Source organism: Dipodomys ordii, unplaced genomic scaffold, assembly GCF_000151885.1.
Source record: "Dipodomys ordii isolate 6190 unplaced genomic scaffold, Dord_2.0 Scaffold86, whole genome shotgun sequence".
Classification (NCBI taxonomy): Eukaryota; Metazoa; Chordata; class Mammalia; order Rodentia; family Heteromyidae; genus Dipodomys; species Dipodomys ordii.
This window is the reverse complement of record NW_012267302.1, coordinates 7,003,941-7,028,282: the sequence shown is the minus strand read 5'-3', so window position 1 is coordinate 7,028,282 and position 24,342 is coordinate 7,003,941. Positions and strand designations below refer to the sequence as shown.

Here is a 24,342-nt window from a genome sequence, read left to right as displayed (position 1 = left end):
AAAAAAAGAACTTCGGGGAAGGGAGGGAGGGAGGGGATGGTAGGGGGAAAACAATGGAGGGGCTAACAATGTTCAAGAGGAAGTGTATTCATTACCTCACTCATGTAACTGTAACCCTCTGTATAGTATCTTTACAATAAAAAATTAAAAAAAAAATGCATGCAGTAGCCACGGAATGGAAAGGCTAGGAACTGTTCCCCATCTGCCCTCTCTCCTCACTTCTGCCACAACTCTGCCTCCCTCCTCCCGCCACACTGTGCACGGGAACCCTAGGGATCATCCAGTCACCCTGCCTCCCTCCCTTCTCAGCCTGGGAACGCCAAGTGCAGAGATTTCCTCCCACTGTGCCTTTTCTCCAAGACCAGAGCAAGGCCACCAGGTCCCAGGCCACATTCCTCAGGGAGCTGGGGGAGGAGGAGGAACGAGGGCCACTGCCCAAGGTCAGACCTCCCTCCACATACTCCTGGTTACTCAGAAGGCAAATAGCAACTCCCTGAGCTCCAGAACAGATTCTTCTGGGGGGCTAGTCCTGCTTCCAGCACCAGACCTAGCCCCATCTTTCCCTCTCTGAGCCTCAGTTTCCTCCTCTGAAACTGGGTGTGCTAATGAGAGCAAGAGCTCTCGCACAGCCATAATGGCAAGAGGCATGCCCATGAACACGTTTGGTCCACTGCACAGATCTGACCACCATTCATTTCCCCAGGAGGCTGGTGATGAAATCCAGAGTCTTCCCTGGGGTGCCTGGCTGGCCATGGGGTGCAGGTGACTGAGCAGAACGAGAGAGTCCTCCTCCACATTCTTGTTCTGCTGAGCTTGGATATAAGACAGAGTAGGTGTCCAGGACGGAGTCGTTCCTGGCCTTGGAAAGGTGCCCCGGCCAGCTGGGTGGCTGTGTTTCAAGGGCAAGGCCTTGCCTGCCTGCTGTCTCTGGGGGAAGCTGGCAGCTGCTAACAAATCCCCAGCAATTTGCACCCACCAATCCCGCCCTGCTTGCCGGGCGGCCGCAAGCCGTTTTTCACGCAGAGATGCGCACAGCTTTGTCTTTAGAGAGACAGCTCTGGCAGGGTGTCCCTGAATGAGAACATTTGTCCTCCTGGCCAACCGGAAGGTGGCTATGAATTGGGGGTGGGGGTGCAGGGAGGGTTGGGCTGGAAGATGGAAAGTGGCTATTGGGAAGCATGAGGGTGGAGATGGGAGCAAATAAGACAGATCAGGAATGCCTACCTGCTCCCCCTCCCCCATCACAGCAGGTCTCCCCCAATTTGGTCAGGTGGGAGCAAGAAGGGTTGGCATTCACAATGGCTCATGACTGCTCTTCCCTGCTTAAAGATTTGTAGGTAGGAGAGGCAGAAATGACCCGTTGGCCTCTGGTGCCTTTGTCTTCTCTCCATCCCTCTTTGGTAAAGGTAAGATGTTTACACTGGCGCTCTGGTATTGGAGTCTTTCTCTGAGCCTGAGGCTGCTGCATGGGCTCTGCTCAAAGCCCCCTGTGACTAGGAAAGCCAGGGAACAACCCAACCTCTTCCTAGGCCCTGTTTTAGGGGCCACAGACACAGACAGGAAGGGAAGGGAGTGGAGGGTCCCAGATTCTTTATCTCCAGGCTGGCTGAGGGCCCAAAGTATGTCACAGACCCTCCTGTGATCTGCTGCTGACATCTTTCATCTCTGTGGGTACATGGAGGGAAGACCAGAACAAGCAGGTATGTGGGGACCTAAAGCTGGTCCCTGGGGCCCAGGCTTCTGTGTTAGGATGTAATGGTGAGCTCTGAGCAGAGGGTCAGCCACACACCTGTCCTCAGCTGTGGTATAAGACAGCAGGGAGGGAGGGGATGGGCATGGCCCTTGTCTCAGGGGTTAGTGATCAGATCCATAGTCAGTCCTCTTCAAAGAAAGCCAGGCATTTCCAATGGGTGTGGCCTTGCAAACAGCAAAGGTGGAGAGCCGTTATATATTGTCTTAATTCCTAGCTGAGATACTTGCAGGCCACAGACCATGGTAGCCCACTTGTATGCAGTGATCCACAAATATCCTCCACCTGTCCCTAAGGAACCAGGCCTCTTCCTGCCCGGCCACTCTCCAGAGGTCCCAAGTTCCTACTCTAAGCACCTGCTGAGGCCTTTCTCAGACAGCCCCAGGACATCCTGGGGCCTCCCACACCTCCCAGGCAAGCACATTCCTACAGCCGACAGACAGCAGCACCTGGATGAGAGTCCGCAGTCCTCACTGCTTCAGGGGGGAAACGCAGGGTGCTAGGAAAGGCAGGGGCACCCCAGGCCCTGTCTGGGTTCTGTCCTGGGTCTTGCTGTGGCTTGGGGGTGGTCGTGTGCTCTGGTTCCCGGACTCAGACATTTCCACTTCTATTTATTTCAATGCATACTGGCTGCTCAGGGGGTGGGGGTCAGCTGAGGTGACATGGATTTATTCAAGCATGGACACCTCACAGAGACATGCAGAGGGCTCTTGGAGACCTTGGAGAGAACGCCTGTCTGGTGCGTGGCATCCACGTAGCCAACAGGATGGACCACTCTATGTTCAGGAGGCTGATGTTTCTTCCAAGTTGCTGATGGCTGGCACATGGTGGGGGTGGGGATGGGTGGGCATGCCACCGCCTCAGAAGAGAGCCAGGGGGGTGGCAAGGTGCTGGGAGTGGGGGTGGGCAGGTGACCTTCTGCATGACGCAGGAGAGGGTATGCAGCTGGCCCCCAGGAGTGGCGGGCTGAGGATGCATCTGGTGTGCACGCGCAGGCTCCTGTTCTGTGGACGCGCAGAGGCTGACGGCTGCACCAGAACAAAGAGCTGGGGGCTGGGTATAAGAGGGCCCCACGTGGAGATGCCTGCCTGGGCGGCTCGCTGCAGCGTCTGGGCTGTGTTCACACTCCACACTCTCTGTCTCTATCACACACACACACACACACACACACACACACACACGCTACACACACACACACGCTACCCTGAGGGCCCGTGCGCCTGCTCATAGCCACCGATGCTCTGCGCACAGCCCGGCTCTCCGCCAGCTCTCCTGACAATGAACCTCTCTGCACGGCATGATCTCATCCTCCTCGGGGGCCCAGCCTGGCCTCCTGACAGAAGAGACAGACAGGGAGAGGGGCGGTGAGCAGCGCCCACAGACGCAGCCATGCACACGTGCACACACGCACCCCTCCCCACACCGTACACAGACATACACAGCTACACACACATACACCCCTCAATGCACAGCCAAATGCATTAGGCATGCACATATAGACAGATGCTCTCAACCCTGTCCCTGCCCCCCCCGAAACAGACAAACAGACACACACACACGCACACATACACACACCCTTGCACAGATTCCAGCCACATGCACACTTGCACAGGGAGCAACGCAGAAAGACAGAAATGCAGAAAGACAAGCTAGACACGGATAAGAGTGGCAAGGAAGGAATGGCCAGACAACCAGACACCAGCGCCCCTCAGGGAGGAAGGACAGGGACAACTGCCAGACAGAGTGGAGCCCAGACAGATGGGAAGACAGGAGGGAGAAGAGGCAGCCACTGGCTGCAGGCACTGTTTAGGATGCAGAGACCTCCTGGGAAGGATGGGGGGAAACTGACACCTGCAGCCTCTCCAGGGCAGGGTCACCCCAGGTCATGCATACCCACCCACGGAGCCAGGAGCTCCTGAAACTGATATCACTGCTTTGCTTCCCTGTGCCCACCAGCCCTCTCCCTGGCCAGCCTGCACCCAAGCCCTTCCTACGTCTGCTAGCTAGAAGCTGCTGCTGAGGGCCCCCTCCCCAGACTGTGCCCTGTGAAAGGTGAACCAAGGATGACCCAGGTTTGAGTCCAGTCAAGGGACCTCTAGGGATGCTAAGCCACAGGCACGCTGCATCTCAGTGTTTGCAGCTGAAAAAAATGGGTACCCTGAGAACTCACCCCCAGGGCCTAACAAGCCTTGTGTGTGGACAGTGCATGGTAAGGGGCTCTGTCAACTAAATAGCTGTGCTCAGCTGAGGGTGAAGACAGGAAAGAAAGAATAAACCTTGTTTCAAGAGAAGCGGCGACACTGGAAATGGTACTTGGAAAGGCACAGGGCCATGTGGAAAGACACAGTGGTGAACAGTGGTCTCCCAGTTTACAACCCTGATAAGCTTTGGAGTCACCTATGATAATGTTCAAGTTGTAGGTCTGTCATTTATGGCTGGCCACAGGCCCACATTGGGCTCCACTGCCCTCATCCTTAGGTAATATCTGTCTCATGATGCAAGAACTACAGCAAAACACAGGAGAGCACCCAGCATGCACTGGTAGTCAAAGGGCTTAACACACCCTCCACCAAGAAGTAGCAGGAATTTCCAGAACAGCCTTCTTTTCTTCTTCCTCTCTGGTTAGGAATTCCCTGTCTTGGTTTTGCCTAATGATTGATTGATTGATGGATTGACCGATTGATTACTGTGCTAGAGACGGAACCAGACAAATGTTCCACTACAAATTCCGTTATGCCTCTTAATATACTTTTCCTGTCTCTCCACTCCACTCTTGTTTCCCTGATTCAGCATCATCAGGCACCCAATCTTCCCCAGCGATTGGCCAAATGGCCCCTGCAGCCACCCTTGCAATCAGGTTTCTGATAGCAGGAATAGTTTTCATATATGGACAGTTTTGAACATATCCTCATTAGCCTTAGGATAAAGGTTACAACTTTCAAGTTGGGCGCTGCAGGTTCAGCTACTGATGACTAAGCACACAGTTCCTTGCCTCTGGGTTCCAGAACAACCTCCTTTGTCTTGATTCAAACACCAAGCGATGCTCCTCTCCTATCCCAGGGCATTTGCACAGGTTGCTCTCTTCACCAGAAAAGGAGTTCATCCACTATTTCTTTACCTGTTCAATTCTTCCTCAGTTTTAGGGGAGTCCATCTAGATTCTAGCACAGTATGAGGCCCCCAAGTCTCAGCTTTTCCTTCATGGCAATTAGCACAACTCGAGCATACAGATTTAACTCCCCTCTCCTCCTCCCTCCCCCCTTTGCATGCACACTTCTACCATATCCCCTAATCATTTGATCAATGGTCTGCATAAGCTATCACTTATTTTCACAAATAACACTTTATTAGTGGCAGGGAATGTGGTTTAGTGGTAGAGTGCTTGCCTTGCATGCACGAGGACCTGGGTTTGATTCCTTGGTGCCACATAAACATAAATTAATAAAACATTGTTGGCATCAGCCACACTCACCCTTTTACAGATGGCCCATGACTGCTCCCCTCCAATCCATAGGGCCTAAAGTAGACCTTTCTCCGACCCTTCACAGAAAAAGCTTGCTGAACCCTTTCCACAAGAAGGTAGATTTCATGGGACAGGGCCCTGGCTTGTTCACCTGGGGGACTGAGCACCGTCCTCATCTGCATAGCTGGTGTGAGTGAAGTATTTCCTGGCTAAGTCTGGGTTTCTAATAGCTTCTAAGTTATACTGACTTCTTGTGAATACTGCCGATATCAGCAGAAATGGCGTGTGAGGGCATCACACAGCTTTCTAGAAGCAAGGTACCATCTACAGTGAGGCTTGTGTGGACAGGAGGCATATGTGAAAGCAGTTCTCACTGCCTTCGAGCCCATGTATGGAAATGCTTCCTGAGAGGCCTTTCAAATATTTTCACAAAGGCTGTTTCTAGATATGCTCCAGAGAACTGGCTAGCAAATCACAGGAAAATGTCTGTTTTGATTACTTATTTTTCGTTCTTTTTTGTTTTTATCGACCGTGGGGCTTCAACTCAGGGCCTGGGTGCTGTCCCTGAGCTCTTTCACTCAAAGCTAGTGGCCACCGTGCCACTTCTGGTTTTCTGGTGGTTAATTGGAGATAAGAGTCTCGTGGACTTTCCTGTCCAAGCTGGCTTTGAAACACGATCCTCAGATCTCAGTCTCCTGAGTAGCTAGGATTATAGGCCATGAGCCACTGTCATTCTGCTTTTTTGATAATTATAAAATACTCTCATTTTTTTATCATGCCTTATTCTGAATCAATAGCGAATGGTAACAAAACCCAGACATAGAGTTCACACATCACATCACATGTTTATAAACTTACACGATCTGAGCAAGACAAGTCACATTATCACCCCCTGCCATCCAGAGGAGTTGAGACCCAAAGACTGCATGCTTCACAAATGACCGTGAGACTGTCACAGGTCTGCCTGGCTTAACGCTTACACATATCTGCTGCCTCAGAGAGGACAGTGGCAAGCATAAAACTACGACTTTATTTTTTGTTTTATTTTTGAGATGGGTTCAATCTATTGCCTAGGCTGGACTAAAAAATAATATGCCTGTCTTAGACTTGCAACTGGCTGGGACTATAGTAGTGAGATGCTGTACCAGATAAACCGTATCTTTAGTGAGCTTAAAGCCTCCAGTGGTAGGCTTAGAAACTGTGGTTTAGCTGGGCCCATCTGTGACACGGTCACAGTGTGCACAGCAGGCTTTTAAGAATGTACCTCTGTGTGTGTGTGTGTGTGTGTGTGTGTGTGTCCATGAGCATGCATGGGTGCTAGTACTGGGCCTTGGACTCAGGGTTTCCGCCTCTTGCTTGGCTTTTGCTGCTCAAGGTCACAGTACTATTTCCGGCTTTTTGGTTGTTAATTGGAGTTCAGAGTCTTTTGGACTTTTCTTCCCTGGCTGGCTTAGAATTGCAATCCTCAAATCTCAGCCTTCTGAGTAGCTAGGATCACAAATATTGAGCTGCCACATCATTTAGTTGTGTGTGTGTGTGTGTGTGTGTGTGTGTGTTTTAAATAAGTGGAGTTTTGGATGAGTGAGTGGATGAATGAGTGAATGAACACGGAGGAGTGTAAGGAAGTGGTTCATGGTGATTCTGCAGGTATCTGCATGATCTGGGTTAACCAGGCTGTGTGATCCAAGTAGTCTTTTCTGTTTCTCTGAGCCTCAGTTTTCTGAGAATGGATCCAATGCTCACACTAGAGGGTAACCAAAGGAGTCTGCCTTTAGCACAGTGCCTCTCCTGGGGAAAGCAGCCTGCCTGGGGATCCCCACAGCCCTACGACAACCCTGGGGCAAGTGCCTGCTGGGAAAGGCCCTCCCCCATTGTGGCTCCACAGGGCTGAGATGCTTCAGGGAGGCCTGCCTCATACCTGGGCAAACCAAGGCGCAGCATGGCAACAGCCGGAGGTTAGTTTCCCCCTTCCCCACTTCACAGGATATGAGCCAAGGAGCAACACTTACCAGCGGACTTGGGAGTGAACTTGTCCCGGTTTGCAGCACACACAGCCAGCAGTCTGTAACCAAGGTCCAGGTCAAACCCTTGCTGGGCCGCTACCCGACTGACCACCTGCCAGTAGGGAGAGGAAGGGCAGGGGTCAGTCACTGTCCCCACAAAACCCCAAGCCCAGAGTGGGGAGACAGACCCATTTCACATGTGAGGCTCACGGAGAGCTGGGACTTTCCCATGCCTGGTCCCCTAGCTGTCACCTGGAGATGTGGTGGCATCCTGTTATTGGATGGTCTTAGCCAGGCTCCTACTCCTCATGGGTGCCTCCTCCGTGTTCCCCCTACCTGCCCACCACTGAGCTCCCATCTCATGGTGGGGAAGTGGCCTGCTTTCCCTGAGGACTGGGGGCTCTGGCTCTGCCTGTCTTCCTGTATTCATACCTGTACCCCACAAGCTCAGGACAGCCGGACACCTGTGGCTCCCATCTAGAATCCTAGCTACTCAGGAGGCTAAGATGGTGGTTTGAAGCCAGCCCAGGCAGAAAAGCCCATGAGACTGTGTGTGTGTATGTGTGTGTGTGTGTGTGTGTGTGTGCGTGTGTGTAAGTCCTGGGGCTTGAATTCAGGGCCTAAGCACTGTCTCTGAGCTTCTTTGCTCAAGGCTAATGCTCTACCACTTGAGCCACAGCTCCATTTCTGGCTTTTTTGGGGGTGTTTAATTGGAGTCTCCTAGCGTTTCTTGCCCAGGCTGGCTTTGATCCTCAGATCTCAGCTTCCTGAATAGCTAGGATTACAGGTGTGAGCCACCCGTGCCCAGCTTCCATGAGACTCTGATCTCCAATTAACCACCAAAAAGCCAAGAGTGGAGCTGTGGCTCAAGTAGCAGAGTGCTAGTCTTGAGTGAAAAAGCCAAAGGAGAACACTCAGATGGACCAGCACATAAGTATACACACACACAGACACACATGCATGCACGTACACGCACACACGCACACACACACACACACACACACACACACACACACACAGAGTGGCTCAGCACATGCCTTGCCCTGGTCTCCAGGGCAGAGCTATAGTGCATGGGTAGTGCTCCCTGGCCAGGCCAACACCCCCCAAGGCCTTCCTGGCCTGAATGGAGGACTCTGAAGTTCAGCCTGAGTTTGCCTCTAGCATTGAGCCTTAGAATGACTGTGAATTGGAGCTCCAGGTCATACCTGTGTTGAGAGAGAATGGGAGGGCTGTTCATCTCCCTGTGGAGGAAGCAGTACAACCAGGGCGCTCCAGGGCCCCACATAAGGTTCCAGAGGCTCTAACCCATCTGGCTTCACCCTGTCCCCACCCTTCCCAGGCATCCCATGACTGGCCGAGCAATTCCCTTCTGCCCGCCTCCCTCGTTAGCAACAGCCAAATGAGGTATCCTTATTAAGAAGGAGGAACCCTTGAAAATGGAGTCGCTATGGAAAACAGCTGGGGTGGCCATGGCTGACTGGGAGAAGTGCTCCCAGATGTGGCAGCTCTGTTTTGGCGGGGGCGGGGGGGCATCCTCAAGTGGATGCCATCCTGGCCAGAGACACGGGGCTCTCTCCAGAGCTGTGTGCAGGCTGGCATGGGCTTGGACCTGTTCCCTGGATCTTCCAGAATAGCCCCTCCCTCTCTGATTCTATCTCTCTATCATCTATCTATCTATCTATGCTGCATCCCCATCTGATTCTCTCTCTCTCTTTATCTATACCAGTGCTTTTTCCTTGAAGGCTGGTGCTTTACCACTTGAGCCACACCCCCACTTGCAGCTTTCTGGTAGTTCATTAGAGATAAGAGTCTCATGGAATTGAATCAAGACCCTCAGATTTCAGCCTCCTGAGAAGCTAGGATTACAGGTGTGAGCCACTAGTGCCCAGCTTTGTAGCGCTTTTATTTTGTTTGTTTAATATGTGTGTTTGTGTTTGTGTGTGTATGTGAGAGAGAGAGTGAGTGAGAGAGAGAAAGACCGACAGAGACAGACAGACAGACAGACAGATACTAATTGGAGATAAGAGTCTCATCAGACTTTCCTGCCTGGTCTGACTTTGGGCCTCGATCTTCAGATCTCAGCCTCCTGAGCATCTAGGGTTACAAGGCATGAGCCAGTAACGCTTCACTCTGATCTGGTTTCTATTTTTCAGCTACAGGCGTTTGAGGACTGAAGAGAGAAGCTGTACTTGTGGGCCACTTCTCACTTAACACAGAGAGACACAGGTCCAGCAGTGCCTAGAAGAACTGACTGGACCCCAGGGCCCTCTCTCCTGGGAATACCCCCAGCTGGGCTTGTGTCCATACTGGGCTGGGAAGAAGAGGGCCTTGGTCACGGGCATAGAGGGTGTTTGTTTAGCCTTCTGCAAACAAGCCTCAGATCAGAGGCTCAGGGCTGCCCTGTCATCTGTCCCACAGGTGCTCTCCGTCTCTGTCTCTGTCCCAAGAGTGTGTAGGTCACCCCAGGGTGGGGCACCCTCACCGTCAGTCTCCCTGCAGGAAAACTCAGGTTCCTAACTCGTTTTTCAAGTTTGTAGTCAGGCATCTGGAGAGCCTGGAAAGTTCTGAGCTTTGGGCTTGCTAAGGCTCAGACAACACAGCACAGAATGCCTAGCTTCCATCAGGGGGCTTCTCATCTCATTTCCAGAGGACCAAACAAGGATGAGTTAGAAACCAAGCTTGGCAGTCAGTGACAGGGCCAGAACACAGGTGGCGGCAGTCCAGCGGAGCACTGTGGCTCACACCTGTAATCCTGGCTACTCAGGAGGATCCCCATCACGGACAAATCAGAGACATTCCCATCTCAAATTAACCAGCAAAAAGCCTGAAGAAGAACTGTGGCTCAAGTGGTAGAACATTAGCCTTGAATAAAAAAGCCAAGGGAGACAGCCAGGCCCTGTGTTCCAAGCCCCAATACCAGCACCAAACCAAACCAAGCCAAAGTGCAATGAAAGACAAAAACAAAACAAAAAAGCAGAGATTCTTTTCTAGCCTCCAAAGGGTTAAGGCCCTAGCTCCCCACCTGCAGGGCCTGGGTTGGGGCAGGGAGGCAAAGGTCCCCATATTTAGCCAGCACTTGCCAATCCTGTTGCTCTGGTTTTATTGAGCAACAGGGACTCAGGGCTGAGTGCATGCTGCTGTGAGTACAGGGACTCAGGGCTGAGTGCATGCTGCTGTGAGTACAGACAGGCTGGGGAGTAGAGTGTCATTTTGTCACTGAGGCCCAAGAGGGTGAGGTCTTGCTCCACATCACCCAGCCCAGGTGTGACAGAGCGAACCACACTAAACCCTATGACCCTAGAATATGTTACAGCCCCTGGCTTTCTCTGGCTAAAGCTAAAGACACCCAGGGAAGTCCCGGGTCTTTGGGGTCCAAGTGGCTCTGGGGTGAGGGGGGCGAAGGAGGGGATTGGGCCTAGCTGAGAAGCTGTGATTTCAAAAGTCCACCTGGTGAGCACAGCACTTGGGACTCTCTGGGAACTTCCCATGGGCCCCCAGCACCCGTCCTCAATAGAGGACTGGAGGTGGCGGCTGCCCTCTGCTGGCCACTGGGACTTGGTGTGCCTGAGGCTGCCCTCTACCAGGCAGGGAGAGTCTGGCTTCCAGTCTCAGTGCCACAGAGAGAAACTGACATCCAGAGGCTAGATGTCAGATGATCTCATTGACCAGCACTTTCTTGCCCCTGGAGGCCATGGGCTGCCCACTCCCTACAAGAGCTAGCTTGTTCTAGAGAAGGGGCAGCAAGGGACCTGGACTCTGCATGCCTCTCTGACATCCTCCAGGTAGTAAGGGAGGTGGGAGGCCTGCTGGGCTGTCTTTGAATCCTGCTCCTTCCCATCCTCTGCAACCTAAGGCAAATCACTCCGTGCCTTAAAACTCATCTCCGGGGTGCACAAGTGGGTCTGGCTATTTTCATGTCCTGGTTCTGTCTCCATGGCTACACTGTCCACCACTCAGGGTAGAGGCTTTATTACCTGCTTTGATTGATACACAGGGCTGGGGTAAGGGCAGGTATTTGCTGTTGCTTTAAAATCAGGCAGGAGACAGTAGTCTGCTTCTGCCACTGGCAAGTTAGCCTCACCTCACTCAAGTGATTTAACCTCTGTGGGCCTCAGTTTCTTCATCGGTGGAATGGGTACCAAATGCCTTCTCCATTGCTGGGACAACAGGCCAAAGCAGTAGGCAGTGAGTTCGAGGATGAAAGGGGGTGCACACTGAGGCCTTGGGGGTGCCTTCTGCAGCTTGGTGAGAGCTGCCGAGTGCCTCCTGGCTCTTCTGTCCTGGGCTCTGGCCACTAGAGGCATTTTGCTGCTCCCTGGGCATACTGCTAAGTGTGCTCTGCCTCCAGGGAGGACGGGGAGCAGGGGGTGGCTAGGGAGGTCCCACGCTCTAGTGGTCAGGCCCAGAGCCACTTTCTGGAATTGAGCCTGAGCTGCTCAGACATCGGTGGCCAAACTTTGTCCATGTGCTGCCCAAGGCTAAATGGGTTTTAATTTACATCCTTGGAGTAAGCCGGATGGATCCAGAGGAATCTGGAACTAGCTTCCAGAGGTCACCCCACGATGGTAGTGACCGGGAAGCCGGAGCTGCACTCAGAATGGGGAGAGCCCAAGCACGCACGCTCCATCCATGAGGGCACAGTGTGGGCGCTCTGGGCGACTTCCCAACGCCTCCTTGCCGTGCCAGACAATCCCTGTGGCCAGCACTCCCGAGTCTACGGATAGGGGTCTCTGCCTTTGCTGTCATGACCCGGTGGGGGCAAAGCCTCCCTCTGCTGAGTGGCAGGCTGGAGGGCTGGGGGCAGGCACTGGATCTTCGAGACTCCCTGGAGGTCTTCCTTCCTCCTGGAAGCCCTTCATAGCTCCTCCACACTACCTTCCAACTGCCCCTCTGCAGCTAAGAGCAGGCTCCTCTCGCTGGACCTTGCGAACCCTTGCCATGTGCTGTTCTGCTAGATCCAAACCCCAAGGCCTTTACACGTAGTTGCTTCGGATTAGAAAAGCCTTTCATCCTCCCAGGGAGGTGGCCTGAATTGCATGCTGCCTGTCTTCCCAGGGCTCTGAGGTGTCTTTGCTCTTCTGCATGGATTCTGGGATCAGTGTCCTTCCTGAGTAGATCAGCATGGCCATTGTGCTGGCCCATGAATGAACAACAAATCTGAGGTGAGGCTGGTTACTGATCTATCCAGTCTGGCCAAGGCCTTTGTCCAGTTCAGTCCCATGTCCTCCACAGGGTCAGTCTTGGGGCAGTGTGCTAACAAGACCTCCTCCTTACCCTGTAGCTGGGGTGAGAGCGAGGGGACATTGGCAACATCTGTCCATGTCCCTGAGCTTAGGCAGAACCACGATCCCCACAAAGAGGATTAAAGCAGCTGGGGGATGGGGAGGGGAGGCCCAGGGCTGAGAAGAGGAAGGCTGGGCAGTGCAGGTGGCCTACAGGAAGCCAGATGGTGTGGGCTTCTGACAGACAGAGGCATCCTGGGAGGCTCTGAGCTGCCTCCCTATCAGGCGGCCCCATGGCCTAGAGTTCCCGCTGTGGAGGCAGTCAGGCCTCACATGGAATCCAGGCCTCTTTCTGAGGCTGGGTGGCCATGGCACAGTCAGGGATAGGCCTTAGAATGGACAGGTGACAGGATGGAGCTCTCCACGTGGATTCTAGACACCACATGCACCATGTTTGTAGCTCGGCCTCGCTCACAATGAGGACTCTGTAGTGACTGCCCAAGCCATCATTTCTCCTCTTCCAAGATGGGACCAAACTCGTCTCCTGTCTCCCTTGCTACCTGGAGCTCTTTAGACCCATGCAGGGCCCCAGGACAGCACCCAGCCCCATTCTCTGCACACCTGAGACAGCCCATCTCCCAGGAAGCCATCACCCACGCACCCTTCAACGCTGACTCAGGGCCTCCTCGAGGGTGCCCTCAATGCTTAGGAATGCAGGCCACTTGGCTGCAGACACCACAAGCTGCCAGAAGCTTGCACGCGGTTCTCCTCAGCCTGGCAAGCCATGCCTTGACTTCTGTCTGGGCCAGGCCTCTGTCTAGTGTGTATCCAAGAGCCTGTGCTCACTCTCTGGGCTCCCTGGCCATCTGTGCATGTACACATGTTGTTCTGCGAGCTTGGGGTTGCTCTCTCTGTCCCCAGCTGCCTGGCGCCCTTCAGCTTATGGAAGAGTGGCTTTCTTAACTAGCTCTACCTTGTAGACAGCTGGGGACTCCCTTCTCCGGGTGGCTCTCCTCATCGGTGATTTTCTCAGTCACTTCTACACACTGGCCATTCCACTTGGGAAAGCCTTGGCAGAAGTCACACATGATAAATCAGGCATTGATAGTGTTTATTTGGCTAGACAGGTGGATGTAATAGACGCTCAATAAATGCTTCAGAAGGATAGATGATGGTGATGGATGGATGAATGGTGGATGAATGGATGATGGATAGGAGGATGGATGGATGATGGATGGGTGAGTGGATGGATAGATGAATGGATATGGATGGCTAGATGTGGATGGACGAGTGGATGGATGGATGGTTGAATATGGATGGATACATGGACAGATATAGATGGATGAGTGAGTAGATGGATGAATGGATGGAGGGTGGATGGACTGGAGGATAGATGGGTGAATGAATGGGAGAGTAGATGAATAGATGGATGGGTGAGTGTATGTATGTATGTGTGTATGTATGTATGTATGTATGTGTGTATGTATGTATGTATGTGTGGATGAATGGATGGGTGAGTAGATGGATGGATACAGATAGAAGGTAGATGGTGGATGGAATGGATGACAGATGGATGAATGAATGGGTGAGTGGATGAATGAATGAATAAATGAATGTATGGGTGGGTGGATGAATGGATGGGTGAGTGGATGGATGGATATAGATGGATGGGTGAATGGATGAATGGCAATAAAAAAGAGCTCAATAAATGTTCAACAAGTGAAAGAATGAATGTCTGGTGAAAAGGAAGGCTGAGAATCCTTCAAAAGTCTCCTTGTTTTCCTTATAAGAACACACTGACCCCCCCTCAAAGTGCACCTGTCTCTCTCAAGTGTAGAGAACCCACAGAATCTCCTCATGAGACCCTGGCAGAAAGCGTACACAGCACAGCAGAACCACCCTTCCAGCTCAGTGCCTTCCAGCTCTCACTCCCATTATCTGGTGCCTCCTGGACACAAGGACAGGCCTGCACCCCCCTCTTCCTCCCCCGTCCTCCCCCTGGGGTGGCAAGTGCAGTAGGAGGTTTGCACTCACGGTAAGGCAGCCCATCAGACTCTGCTCGAAGGGCCGCTGGAAGGCCCGCGGGTCTCCGCACCAGTCCAGCAGCTCCGTGGCGGCATTGTGGAAGTTGGCAGGATTCTGTAAGTGCTGTGGGTAGAGAGAAGGAGGTGGTGTGAGGCTCCAGGATGGAGGCTGAGCGAGGAAGACCCCAGGTCCAGCCAGGGGAGGACAGGCCAGGGCCCAGGCACTCTCTCAGCCCCGCTCTACACACCTGCCTCTGAGCACGGAGCTTCCCCTACCCCAGCAGGATGGAGGCCAGAAGCTACCCCCTCGCAAGGACAGGGAAACCTGTGATGGATGAAAGTCAAGGGCTCATAAGTCAGGGCCTCTGATTCTGGGAGTTGTGGTGGAGGTGGCCCCTACAGGGGTCCCCACCCTTGGAGCTGGCGCTCCTTAATCCAGGATAGGCTAGCCTTGGAGACTTCTTCCGGATCAACACCACTCTCACCCCTCTGTTCTGTCTTCAGAGCAAGCTCGCCAAGCAAATTGGGCTCATTATGGTTGTGCTGTGACTGGTGTGTGCGGCTTGGGAGTGTCAGGCTCTATCTCCCTTGGTGAAGGCAGGAGAAAGGGGTTTGCCTCCATTTAGAGTCAGAATCGTGGGTCCCCATGTTGAGAGGTCATGCATGAGCTATAAAACTGTACCCTTGGCTTCCCAGGCCCTTTGGACATGACAATGAGACACGGAGAGGAAAAGACTTGATCGGGTGCCATGGGCCAGGCTCCAGGCCTAGCCAGATTCTGGGATGAGACTCTGGCCCAGGGGTGGCTGTGGCACACAAGGTGTCCCGGTGGAGGACTTTAAGCCAGCTGCCCAGCTGCAGGATGGTGACAGTGTCTGGGTCCTTGTTCCCTCGGTGCTGCAATGGATGACAAATGGAAGCTGCCCCAAAGGGGTCCCTTGTTGCCCACCCCAGGGGCTTGAGCTTTTGTAAAGAACTGTAAACAGTTCTGTGAAGAACTGTTAAGAATGGCAGGCTCCTGCTGTAAGATGCAAAGCTGGGGAGCATGGAGCTAGCCGCCATGGGGCAGGATTCCTGGGGTCATCCTCTTCCTGCATCTTCTAACAGCCCTCACTTCCTGAAGCCTCCATAGCCCCGTTTGTAAAATGGGGGCACAGCAGACCATGCGGTGGCAGTATGAAGTTATTTCTTGCCCCTGGGGTGCCATGACTGTTGCTACCATATAGTTAATGTAAAGCAAGGTTTAAAAATAGGAGAGGAAGGGCTGGGAAGGTGGCTCAGTGGTAGAGTGCTTGCCTTGCATGCATGAGGCCCTGGGTTCGATTCCTCAGCACCACATAAGCAGAAAAAGCTGCAAGTGGCACTGTGGCTCAAGTGGTAGAGTGCTCGCCTTGAGTTAAAGAGCTGAGGGACAGTGCCAAGGCCCAGAGTTCAGGCCCCATGACCAACCCCCCCCCCCCAAAAAAAAAGTAAAAATAGGAGAGGAAGTGGAGCTATGGCTCAAGTGTAGAGTACCAGCCTTGAGCCAAAAAGCCTGGTGGGCCAGGCACCAGGGGGCTCACACCTGTAACCCTAGCTACTCAGGAAGCTGGGATTTGAGGAGCACCGTTCTCACAGGAAGGTCTGTGAGACTCTTACCTCCAATTAACCACCAAAATAGCTGGAAGTGGTACTGTGGCTCAAGTAATAGAGCCCTAGCCTTGAGCAATAAAAGGCTCAGGGACAGTGTCCAGGCCTTGAGTTCAAGCCCCAGGACCAGCACCAAAAAAAAAAAAAAGGAAAAGGAAAAAGAAAAACAAAGCCAATAAGAGCCTGAGGGTCTGAGTTCAAACCCGGAACCAGCACTAAAAACAAACAAACAAATCAAAAGATAAACAGGAGGGAGAGAGGGAGAAATCCCTCCATAGATATAGCAGAAGAGAAGAGAAAGAAGGAGAAAGACGGTTTGCAGAACACCACCAAGCCTTTGGGATGGGGCTGGGTGATATGAGATGAGAAGAGGCCCGGGCAGCCCTGGTGGGGCGCCTGACACAGCAGACCACTCTCATGTGGAGCTGCACCTGGCTCAGACTCTGGCTTCCTCATGGCACAGCTGCAGGTTGGCACTCAGGCCAGCTCTCTGAAAGCCATTGTCCCTTTACTTGCAGGAGCCAAGAGGGACCTCCGCATGCTGAGCCCTGCTCTTCTGGAGGGTGGTCCCGGGTCTACGCTCTTCTCCACACAGCCCCGAGTGGCATGTAGGCTCCTCGGGGAAAGCTGTTACACAGTGTCAGCTCATTCCCGCCAGGCAGCTCTCTGCCCTGCTAACCGAGTTGTTCCGTTTATTTACACGATGTCACACCCAATTAGCAGGGTCAGCAGCCCCTGGCTTCCCTTTAGCTGCTCCCTGCTTGATGGCACAGGAGTGGTCACAGCACCCTCCACCCCTTTAAGCCTCGCGGGGTGCATGAGTGTGGCCCTCAGCCCAGACAGCTGGGTCGTGGTGGGTGCAGCTCATGGGTGGAGCTCGCAGCAGGCACTCTCCGGGCTGGTTGTTGCATAGGAGCCCAGCGTCTGTGGTCACGGCTGGGCCCAGCATGTGCTTCAACATCCTCATCTGTAAAGATGAGTGATGACAGTTTGCAGGGCTACTGCCAAGGTGAGGAAGAGTATTTGTGAGAAACCCCATTGTCCCAGGTGAGCCCCCTGCAAGGGTCTCACCACAGATTGCGTGTGTGTGTGTATGTGTGTGTTCTGGGGCTTGAACTCAGGGCCTGGGCCCTATTCCTAAGCTTCTGTGCTCAAGGCTAGCACCACTAGAGCCACAGCTCTATTTCTGGCTTTTTTGCTGGTTTATTGGAGATCAGAGTCTCATGGACTTTCCTGCCCAGGCTGGCTTTGAACTGTGATCTTCAGATCTCCATCTCCTGAGCAGCTGGGATTACAAACATGAGCACATAGCTCAGTGTGGATTCTTGTTTCCTTATGAGCTACTTTAAGGTCAAGACTCCTGTTCACCCAGGATTGGCCCAAGGTAGAGCCCACAGGAAGTGGTGGATGGTCAGTCAATTGTCCAAAGGACATCACTTCAGCTAGCCTTGTCACTTCACAAGGGACCCTAGTGCCACAGAGAGGGGCTGAGGCCGGGCCAGGGTGAGCGTGACCAGCCTAGGATGGAATAGAATGGGCACACAATGGAATCAGAGGCTTAGCTGGTACTAAACACTAATACCCTGTGCCTCACTGGCCAGCCTTGCTCATCCACACAACTCCTCAGAGAGTTTGGATGATGTCTCATGTCTGCTGAGTCTGTAAGGACAAAGCACAGCCACACCCAGACCAGGGCCGGCTATCCAGGGACAGATTCAGCCTCTTACCAATACAGTGGCCCACCAGCCACTCTGTGAATCAAATTACCCACGCGTCTATCCATCCATTCATTCAAAGTGAATCAAGGCATCCATCCATCTCTCCACCTGTCCACCCAGCCATTCATCCATTCACTCCTTTCTCCAGCCCTCTTCCATCCATTCATTCTTCTCTTAATATACTCATTCACCCAGAAGTCAATCTCTCCAGCCACCTACACATCCATCCATCCATCCATCCATCCATCCATCCATCCATCCATCCATCCATCATCTCTACCCATCCTCTCTCCTTCCCACCCACCCATCCCATCTGTCCCTGTGGTGGTCCACCCTTCCCAAGCACCCATCTACAATACTCAGGCCTCGCCCTGGGCTGGGCTCTAACTAGCTAGCTGGACTTTGCAGACTTGGAGATGACAAAATGCAGCCTGGTGGGAGCCCCAATGCCATGTCTTGCTCAAAGTAGGACTGATGTGGCTTCTGGATGCCCAGAAAACCTCTGGGCTCCGGTAGGGGTCCACAATGTTCCCCAGGGCACCCTAGTTCAGAAGGGCTGTGGAGCCCGATGATGGGAGCAATGAAGGGCCATCGTGTTGAGAGGGAACCCTGGTTCTCTGAACCCCTCAAAGCTGAGACATGGTAGAAGTAGTTGATGGCAGAGAAGATAGGCCAGGGAGCGTTTGGGGAATGGGATGCCTGAAATGGCTGGAACCAGGGATGGGGGGATGGGAGGCTGGGCTGGGGGCAGAGGAATGAGGGGATTGGGAAGGTCTGAAGGGCCCAGAGTAACATCCTGAGGGCCCCCGTGCAGGGCCCTGTGCGTCTGGAGCCAGTCAGGGAAGGCAGTGGGCACTCTAACACTCCCTGATCATCAGGAATTCATGAAGATGCCCATCTCACAGAGGAGGTAAGAAGGTATTTTATCAGGGTCTCTTCTGATGGGTATTCAGGCTCACTGTCCCAGAGAAGGGAGGGAGAGGGTAAAGGAAATGAAAAAGGAGAGGGAGAGGGAGGGCATGCCAGGGAGGGCAAGTTCAGCAGAGAGCGGGTCTCTCCTGAGCTGGGCAGGGCTATGGGTAAGTGAGGGGATCATCATGAGCAGGACCAAGGGCAGGTGGAAGGGAGGAAGGAGGAGGAAGGAAGGCAAGGAAGGGAAGGAGGGAGGAGGCACTCAGTCTTGTTTCTATTCTATGGAGAGGGTGAACAGAGAGGCCTGTAATTGGCTTTTGGGCAGCAGACTGGGCTGGGTTCAATCTGTAACAAATCTTCAATTTCCTCTCGGCAGGCCCTGCATGGACTCCCAAGATGGCTCTGTTTGATGCCAATTCGAGGACAGCCCCCTCGTTCCTGTGGAATTTCCTCGGCTGTCCTGGGAGGGTGCTGCGGGGGAAGCCACGCTGGGCACTGCCTGGCCTATAGTTGCTCCCTGCTGAGCCCACCCCATGCATGCCCCACCCCTCTCCTCCACACACAGGCAGTGCTGGGCTGCCCATGTCCCCCACAACACTCTCACAACCTCCTACCAGGTAGCCTGCTGGGGCCTATCTGATGTGCAAGGAAACTGAGGCCTGGAGGAATGAAAGCCTCAGCTCAGAGCCAAGCCTGAGCCCCCACTGGACACGATGGTCTGATGCCAAAGCCCATATTTTTCCCACCCCTGCCTCCTTCTGGCCACCCCAGGTTTGGGCATGGAGGCTGAGCCCTGGGGCTGTCATACCCCTGATCTACCAGGTGGGGCGCTCGAGACCAGACAGGCTGAGAAATGGTTGGATGGGGAGCTGGCCTGGCCGGGGACTGTGTTCTTTTCAGTACTAGTGGCCTCTTGGTGACTCAGTTTCCTTTTCTTTATGTTTTCTTTTATTTTGCCCGTCCTGGGGCTTGAATTCTGGGCCTGGGTCCTGTCTCTGAGCTTCTTTTTGCTCAAGGCTAGCTCTCTATTTCTTGAGCCACTGTACCACTTCTGGTGTTCTGGGGGTTAATCAGAGCTAAGATTCAAACTGTGAGCTGACTTCAAACCATAATCCTCAGATCTCAGCCTCCTGAGTAGCTGGGATGAGAGGTGTGAGCCACCAGCATCCAGCCTCAGTTTCCTTTTCTATGAAATGATTGAATTTTCCAAGACCTTCTCTGTCTCTAGCTCCTTTCTCTGTCTCTGTCTCTGTCTCTCTCCTGGCGCTTGAACTCAGCCTCTGCATTGTCCCTGAGCATTTACCCCTCAAGGCTAGCACTCTACCACTTGACCCACACCTCCACTTCCAGCCTTTTGGGTGGAGATTAACTGTAGATCCGGGTCTCAATGACTTTCCCGCATCTGCTAACTCTGAACTGCATTTTTCAGATCACAGCCTCATGAGTAGTCAGGATTACAGGCGTGAGCCACCAGTGCCAGTTGGAAGCCAGGGGCAGGGAGCTTAGCTAGGGGGAGGCAGCAGAAGGGCTGCACTGCATGGACCACACAGCTCAGAGCCCAGAGAGGGAAGGACACTGGCTCACAATCACACAGCAGGGAAGGGACACGCTGGCCTTCAGAGCCAGGCGTGGGGCACAGATACCAGTGTAAGGTTGGCCTTTGCCCACTGTCTTTCTCCCCCGACCCCCACCAACCTCCCTCTCACAGCACAGGCTCTGGCACCCCCTGTCCTCACCCCCTGAGCCCCAACACACCTGCTTAATGCACTGCAGCCGGTCATTGGTCTGCTGGATGTGTCTGTCCATAGAATTCATTCTGGCCGTTTCGCTGCGTCCTACCCGAGAGCCATGAACGTCCAGCCTGCAGAGAGAAGATGACAGCCATGTCAGTGACGGCACTGGGTCTGTCCGCCTCCCGCCTCCAGGGCCCTGGCCACTGCGGGAGGAGGGGGGCCTCTGCCCACCCCGAGCACCCAGGCCACCCTTCCCCACCAGGGCTGCATGGGCATAGCTGGCCCGGAGAAAAGGGGATCCTACAGGCTCTGTCAGTCTGATGTGGGCGTGCACTGGATAGCACCGCCCCCTTTCTTTGTGTCATTCCTGGGGTTTGAACTCAGAGCCTGGGTGCCGTCCCTGTGCTTTTTCTCTCTAGGCTGGTGCTCTACCACTTGATCCACAGCTCCACTTCTGGCTTTTTTTGCTGGTTCATTGGTGATAAGAGTCTCATGGACTTTCTTGCCTGGGTTGGCTTCAAACCACGCTCCTCAGATCTCAGCCTCCTAAGTAGCTAGGATGACAGGCGTGAGCCACCGGCGCCCTGTGAAGCACCACCCCAGTTTTGCAGACCAGGGAATGGAGGCTCAGTGGGCAGCACAGGGAGGCCTAGGGCTCCTGACTCTCACCCTTGGCCAGCCCCACTGCGTGGGGCTTGCAGTCCGTGCGTTGGGCACTGGGCTTTCTTTATCTGGAGTAGAGGAGTGTCACCAGCACCCCAGTGGCATTTCTTCCCTTGTGGTGGGATGAAAGAGAGGAGGCTGCCTCGGTTCCAGAAAGTTCCAAGAGTCCCGAGGCGGCTCAGGGAGGCCACAACAGCAATGGCCGGATGCTGCATGGCGGTCCACCCCCAGCTCTGTGGGCCAGGTCCCACGTCCACTGGAGCAGTGAGCTCTTCCCACTGCAGGCAGAGAGCCGCACAGCACGGGGGCGGGGCCAACCCTCTCACCGGGCCACACCTCTCTGCCAAAGGCCCTTGGTCTTCACTCAGGTCACCAAATGACCCATTTGAGAGCCCCCCCCCTGTGGACAGGGGCTGCAGCCGCTCTGCTGCTGTGGGGTCTTTGGGTTACCAGGAGAGACTGAGGTTCTAATTCAGGGGGTCAGGGCGAGGAGGAGCTGCCTGTGCCCTGCCTGTCTTTCCGTGTCCATGTGGGCACCCTGTTGAGGGAGCATTCCCCACTGCCTGGCCTCAGCCCTGGGAGACTTTCTGAGCTCAAGCCCCAAACCTGCCACGCCTGCTGCAAGCATTAACACAAAGCCAGGTGTTGGTGGCTCACGTCGGTCTTCCTGGCTACTTAGGAGCTGAGATCTGAGGACCTTGGTTCAAAGTCAGCCAGGGGAGGAAAGTCTATGAGACTCTCATTTCCATTAAAAATAAATACATAAAAGGCCAGAAGTGGTGCTGTGGCTCAAGTGGTAGAGTGCTAGCCTTGAGCCAAAGAAGCTTAGGAACAGTGCTCAGGTCCTGAGTTCAAGCCCCAGGATAATCACCATGAAAAAAATAACAATAGATTTCTATTTTAATTCATCATTATTATTACTATTACTATTATTATTATTATTGCTGGTCCTGGGGCTTGAACTCCGGGCCTAGGCGCTGTCCTTGATCTTACTTTGCTCAAGGTTAGCACTCTACCACTTAAGCCACAGCTCCACTTCTGGATTTTTTGCTGGTTAATTGGAAATGAGAGTCTCATGGACTTCCCTGCCTGGGTTGACCTTGAACCATGATCCTCAGATCTCAGCCTCCTGAGTAGCTAGGATTTACAGGTATGAGTCACTGGCACCTGGTTTGTATTATTATCATTATAGTTGTACAAGGGGGTTACAATTCAGCACAACAGTGTATGAGTACAATTCATCTTGACCAATGTCCTTCATGACACCATCCTATTTATACCATCTGGTTCTTCCTTGTTCTCTTTCCTAATTAAATGGAGGACAAATAATACCAAAATATATTGTAGCTGTGTATGATAAACAACATATATATACACATATGTATGTAGAAGTAGGTATGTGTGTACATATGCATGCCAAAGTTTATTCCCATTCAAAACAGTCTTTTCACTTTTAGCAGCTGTATAATATTCCAAAACACAAGGAACAATTGAAAGCTGACCCTCTGCTGGGGTTGTGCACTTACCTGAGCCCAGCCTAGCCTCCTTCCTCCGTGTAGGAGGCTCCCATACCCACTCAGTGTGAGGGGGCCTCAACTTGTCACTGAATCAGTACATGCATGAATTCATCTAAAGAACACATTCTTCCAGTGTGGGAGCTGGGCCTTTGGACATTTGTATTTTTGGCTTTATGTTGTAGCCTTCTAGCGAGAATGTAAAGGTGGGGGTTATACCCCGTATTTATTCCCTCTCCCTCACCCTATTGACCATCTATCTATGCACCACACCTGCCACCCTCCACACATTTATACTCCCCAAAGTCCAACTTCCCCGCCCGTGCCCGTGTGTCCACCCATCCCCCTGGGTGGGTCATCTCCCAGGGATCAGTGCAGTGAGCTACTGTGCTGAGCCCTGCATGGGCCTGTAGAGCAAGCAGAATGAGATGACAGAATCGAGTGCCCACACCTGCGATCCCTCTCCTGGTAGGTGATCATCTATGGAGGTCCTCCTGTGCCCACTCAGGTGCCAGTCCACAGCCTGGGCACAGAGAGACACTGGTATATGCCCCCTTTGCAGAATAGAAAACTGAGGCTCAGGGTTTCTAATTGGTGGGGAAAGAGCCAACCGCAGGATCCCAGCTTTCCCATAACAACTGTGCTGTTGAACAGGTCCAGGGGAGGGACAGGGACCCCTACCGAGGCTGTTGTGGGGTTGCAGGTGTATGGGGGAGGGGTGGCACAGGTCCTCTTACTATTCCAGAGTCGCCCCGGCAGGGCCTGAGTTTACCTGCAGAGCCCCTTCCACACTCAGATGGCAAAGGCTCCCAGTGCCTGGGGCCTTCGGTGGAGAAGCAGGGACTAGCCAGCTGCTTACTTCCTCTTTCCAGGCCCCCTCTGAGCCCGAGTGACCCCACAGGGTAGAACTCAGGTGCTTGCCAAGGTCCCAGTAAAGGCTGCAGCTGTCACAGGCCAAGGACAGCCAGCCATAATGACACCGAGCTGAAGGAACTTGTTAAGCCAAACCCAGGTCATCTGAGTGACTAAGAGAGCCTGAGGAGAAGCACAAAGGAACCCCAGGCCAGGGCAAGCACTCACCGCAGCCCCCAGGACAAAGGACCTGCAATAGCCTAAAAGGCCAGCAGGGGGTGCTGGTGGCAAGCGTCAGCATCTAGAGGACCAGAAAGCTGCCCAGTGGGGATTCGGGTCCCTTCTGTACTGTCATCCAAGGAGCACTGGGGTCTCCAAGCCCCGATAACACAGTTCAGGCATCTCTGGTTTCTAGGCCTCACTTTCCCCATCTGTAGGAGAGGATGGTATGAAGGGAGAATGAGGGGGTCTTCTCAAGGTCTATTTCTGAGCAAGGCCTTCCAGGATGAAAATGCATTTAATCAGGGTCAGAGACCTGGGTTAGGGAGTGGTGGGGGGTGGGCGGGGGGAGGAGTTGGAGAAATGCTTGTTTAATGACTGGTAGTCAGCCCCTGGAGGAAAGCTCCAATTCACAAGCTCAGCCTTCCTCAGCCAGCAACATGGGGGCTCCACACTGTTCTTTCCTGCGGAACCACCAGTTGTCCCCCTATAGTGAGCCAGCAGCGAGGGGAGCTGGTGTTGTTCAAGCACAGCCCGCCCCCCCCCCCCCAGGGTGCACAGGCAAGCCTTCTGCAGGCCGGCAGTTGGACCGTTGGACTGAATTAGTTTCCAGAGCCAAAATTTCTCAGGGTATGGATGAC

At 53.5% G+C, this 24,342-nt stretch overlaps 1 protein-coding gene across 5 annotated transcripts in view; it reads right to left on the bottom strand.

Moving 5' to 3' along the window:
- Positions 1 to 24,342, bottom strand: part of Zmiz1 (zinc finger, MIZ-type containing 1) — a 181,657-nt gene that overhangs the window by 85,516 nt on the left and 71,799 nt on the right. For all 5 annotated transcript variants that reach the window (XM_013025649.1, XM_013025654.1, XM_013025653.1 and 2 more), the window contains 3 exons: positions 20,476 to 20,581; positions 14,472 to 14,585; positions 7,222 to 7,327 (listed from right to left, as the gene is read on the bottom strand). In XM_013025649.1, the coding sequence (XP_012881103.1) occupies positions 7,222 to 7,327; positions 14,472 to 14,585; positions 20,476 to 20,535 (280 nt within the window). In that variant the 5' untranslated portion in view covers positions 20,536 to 20,581. The remainder of the gene's footprint in view (positions 1 to 7,221; positions 7,328 to 14,471; positions 14,586 to 20,475; positions 20,582 to 24,342) is intronic.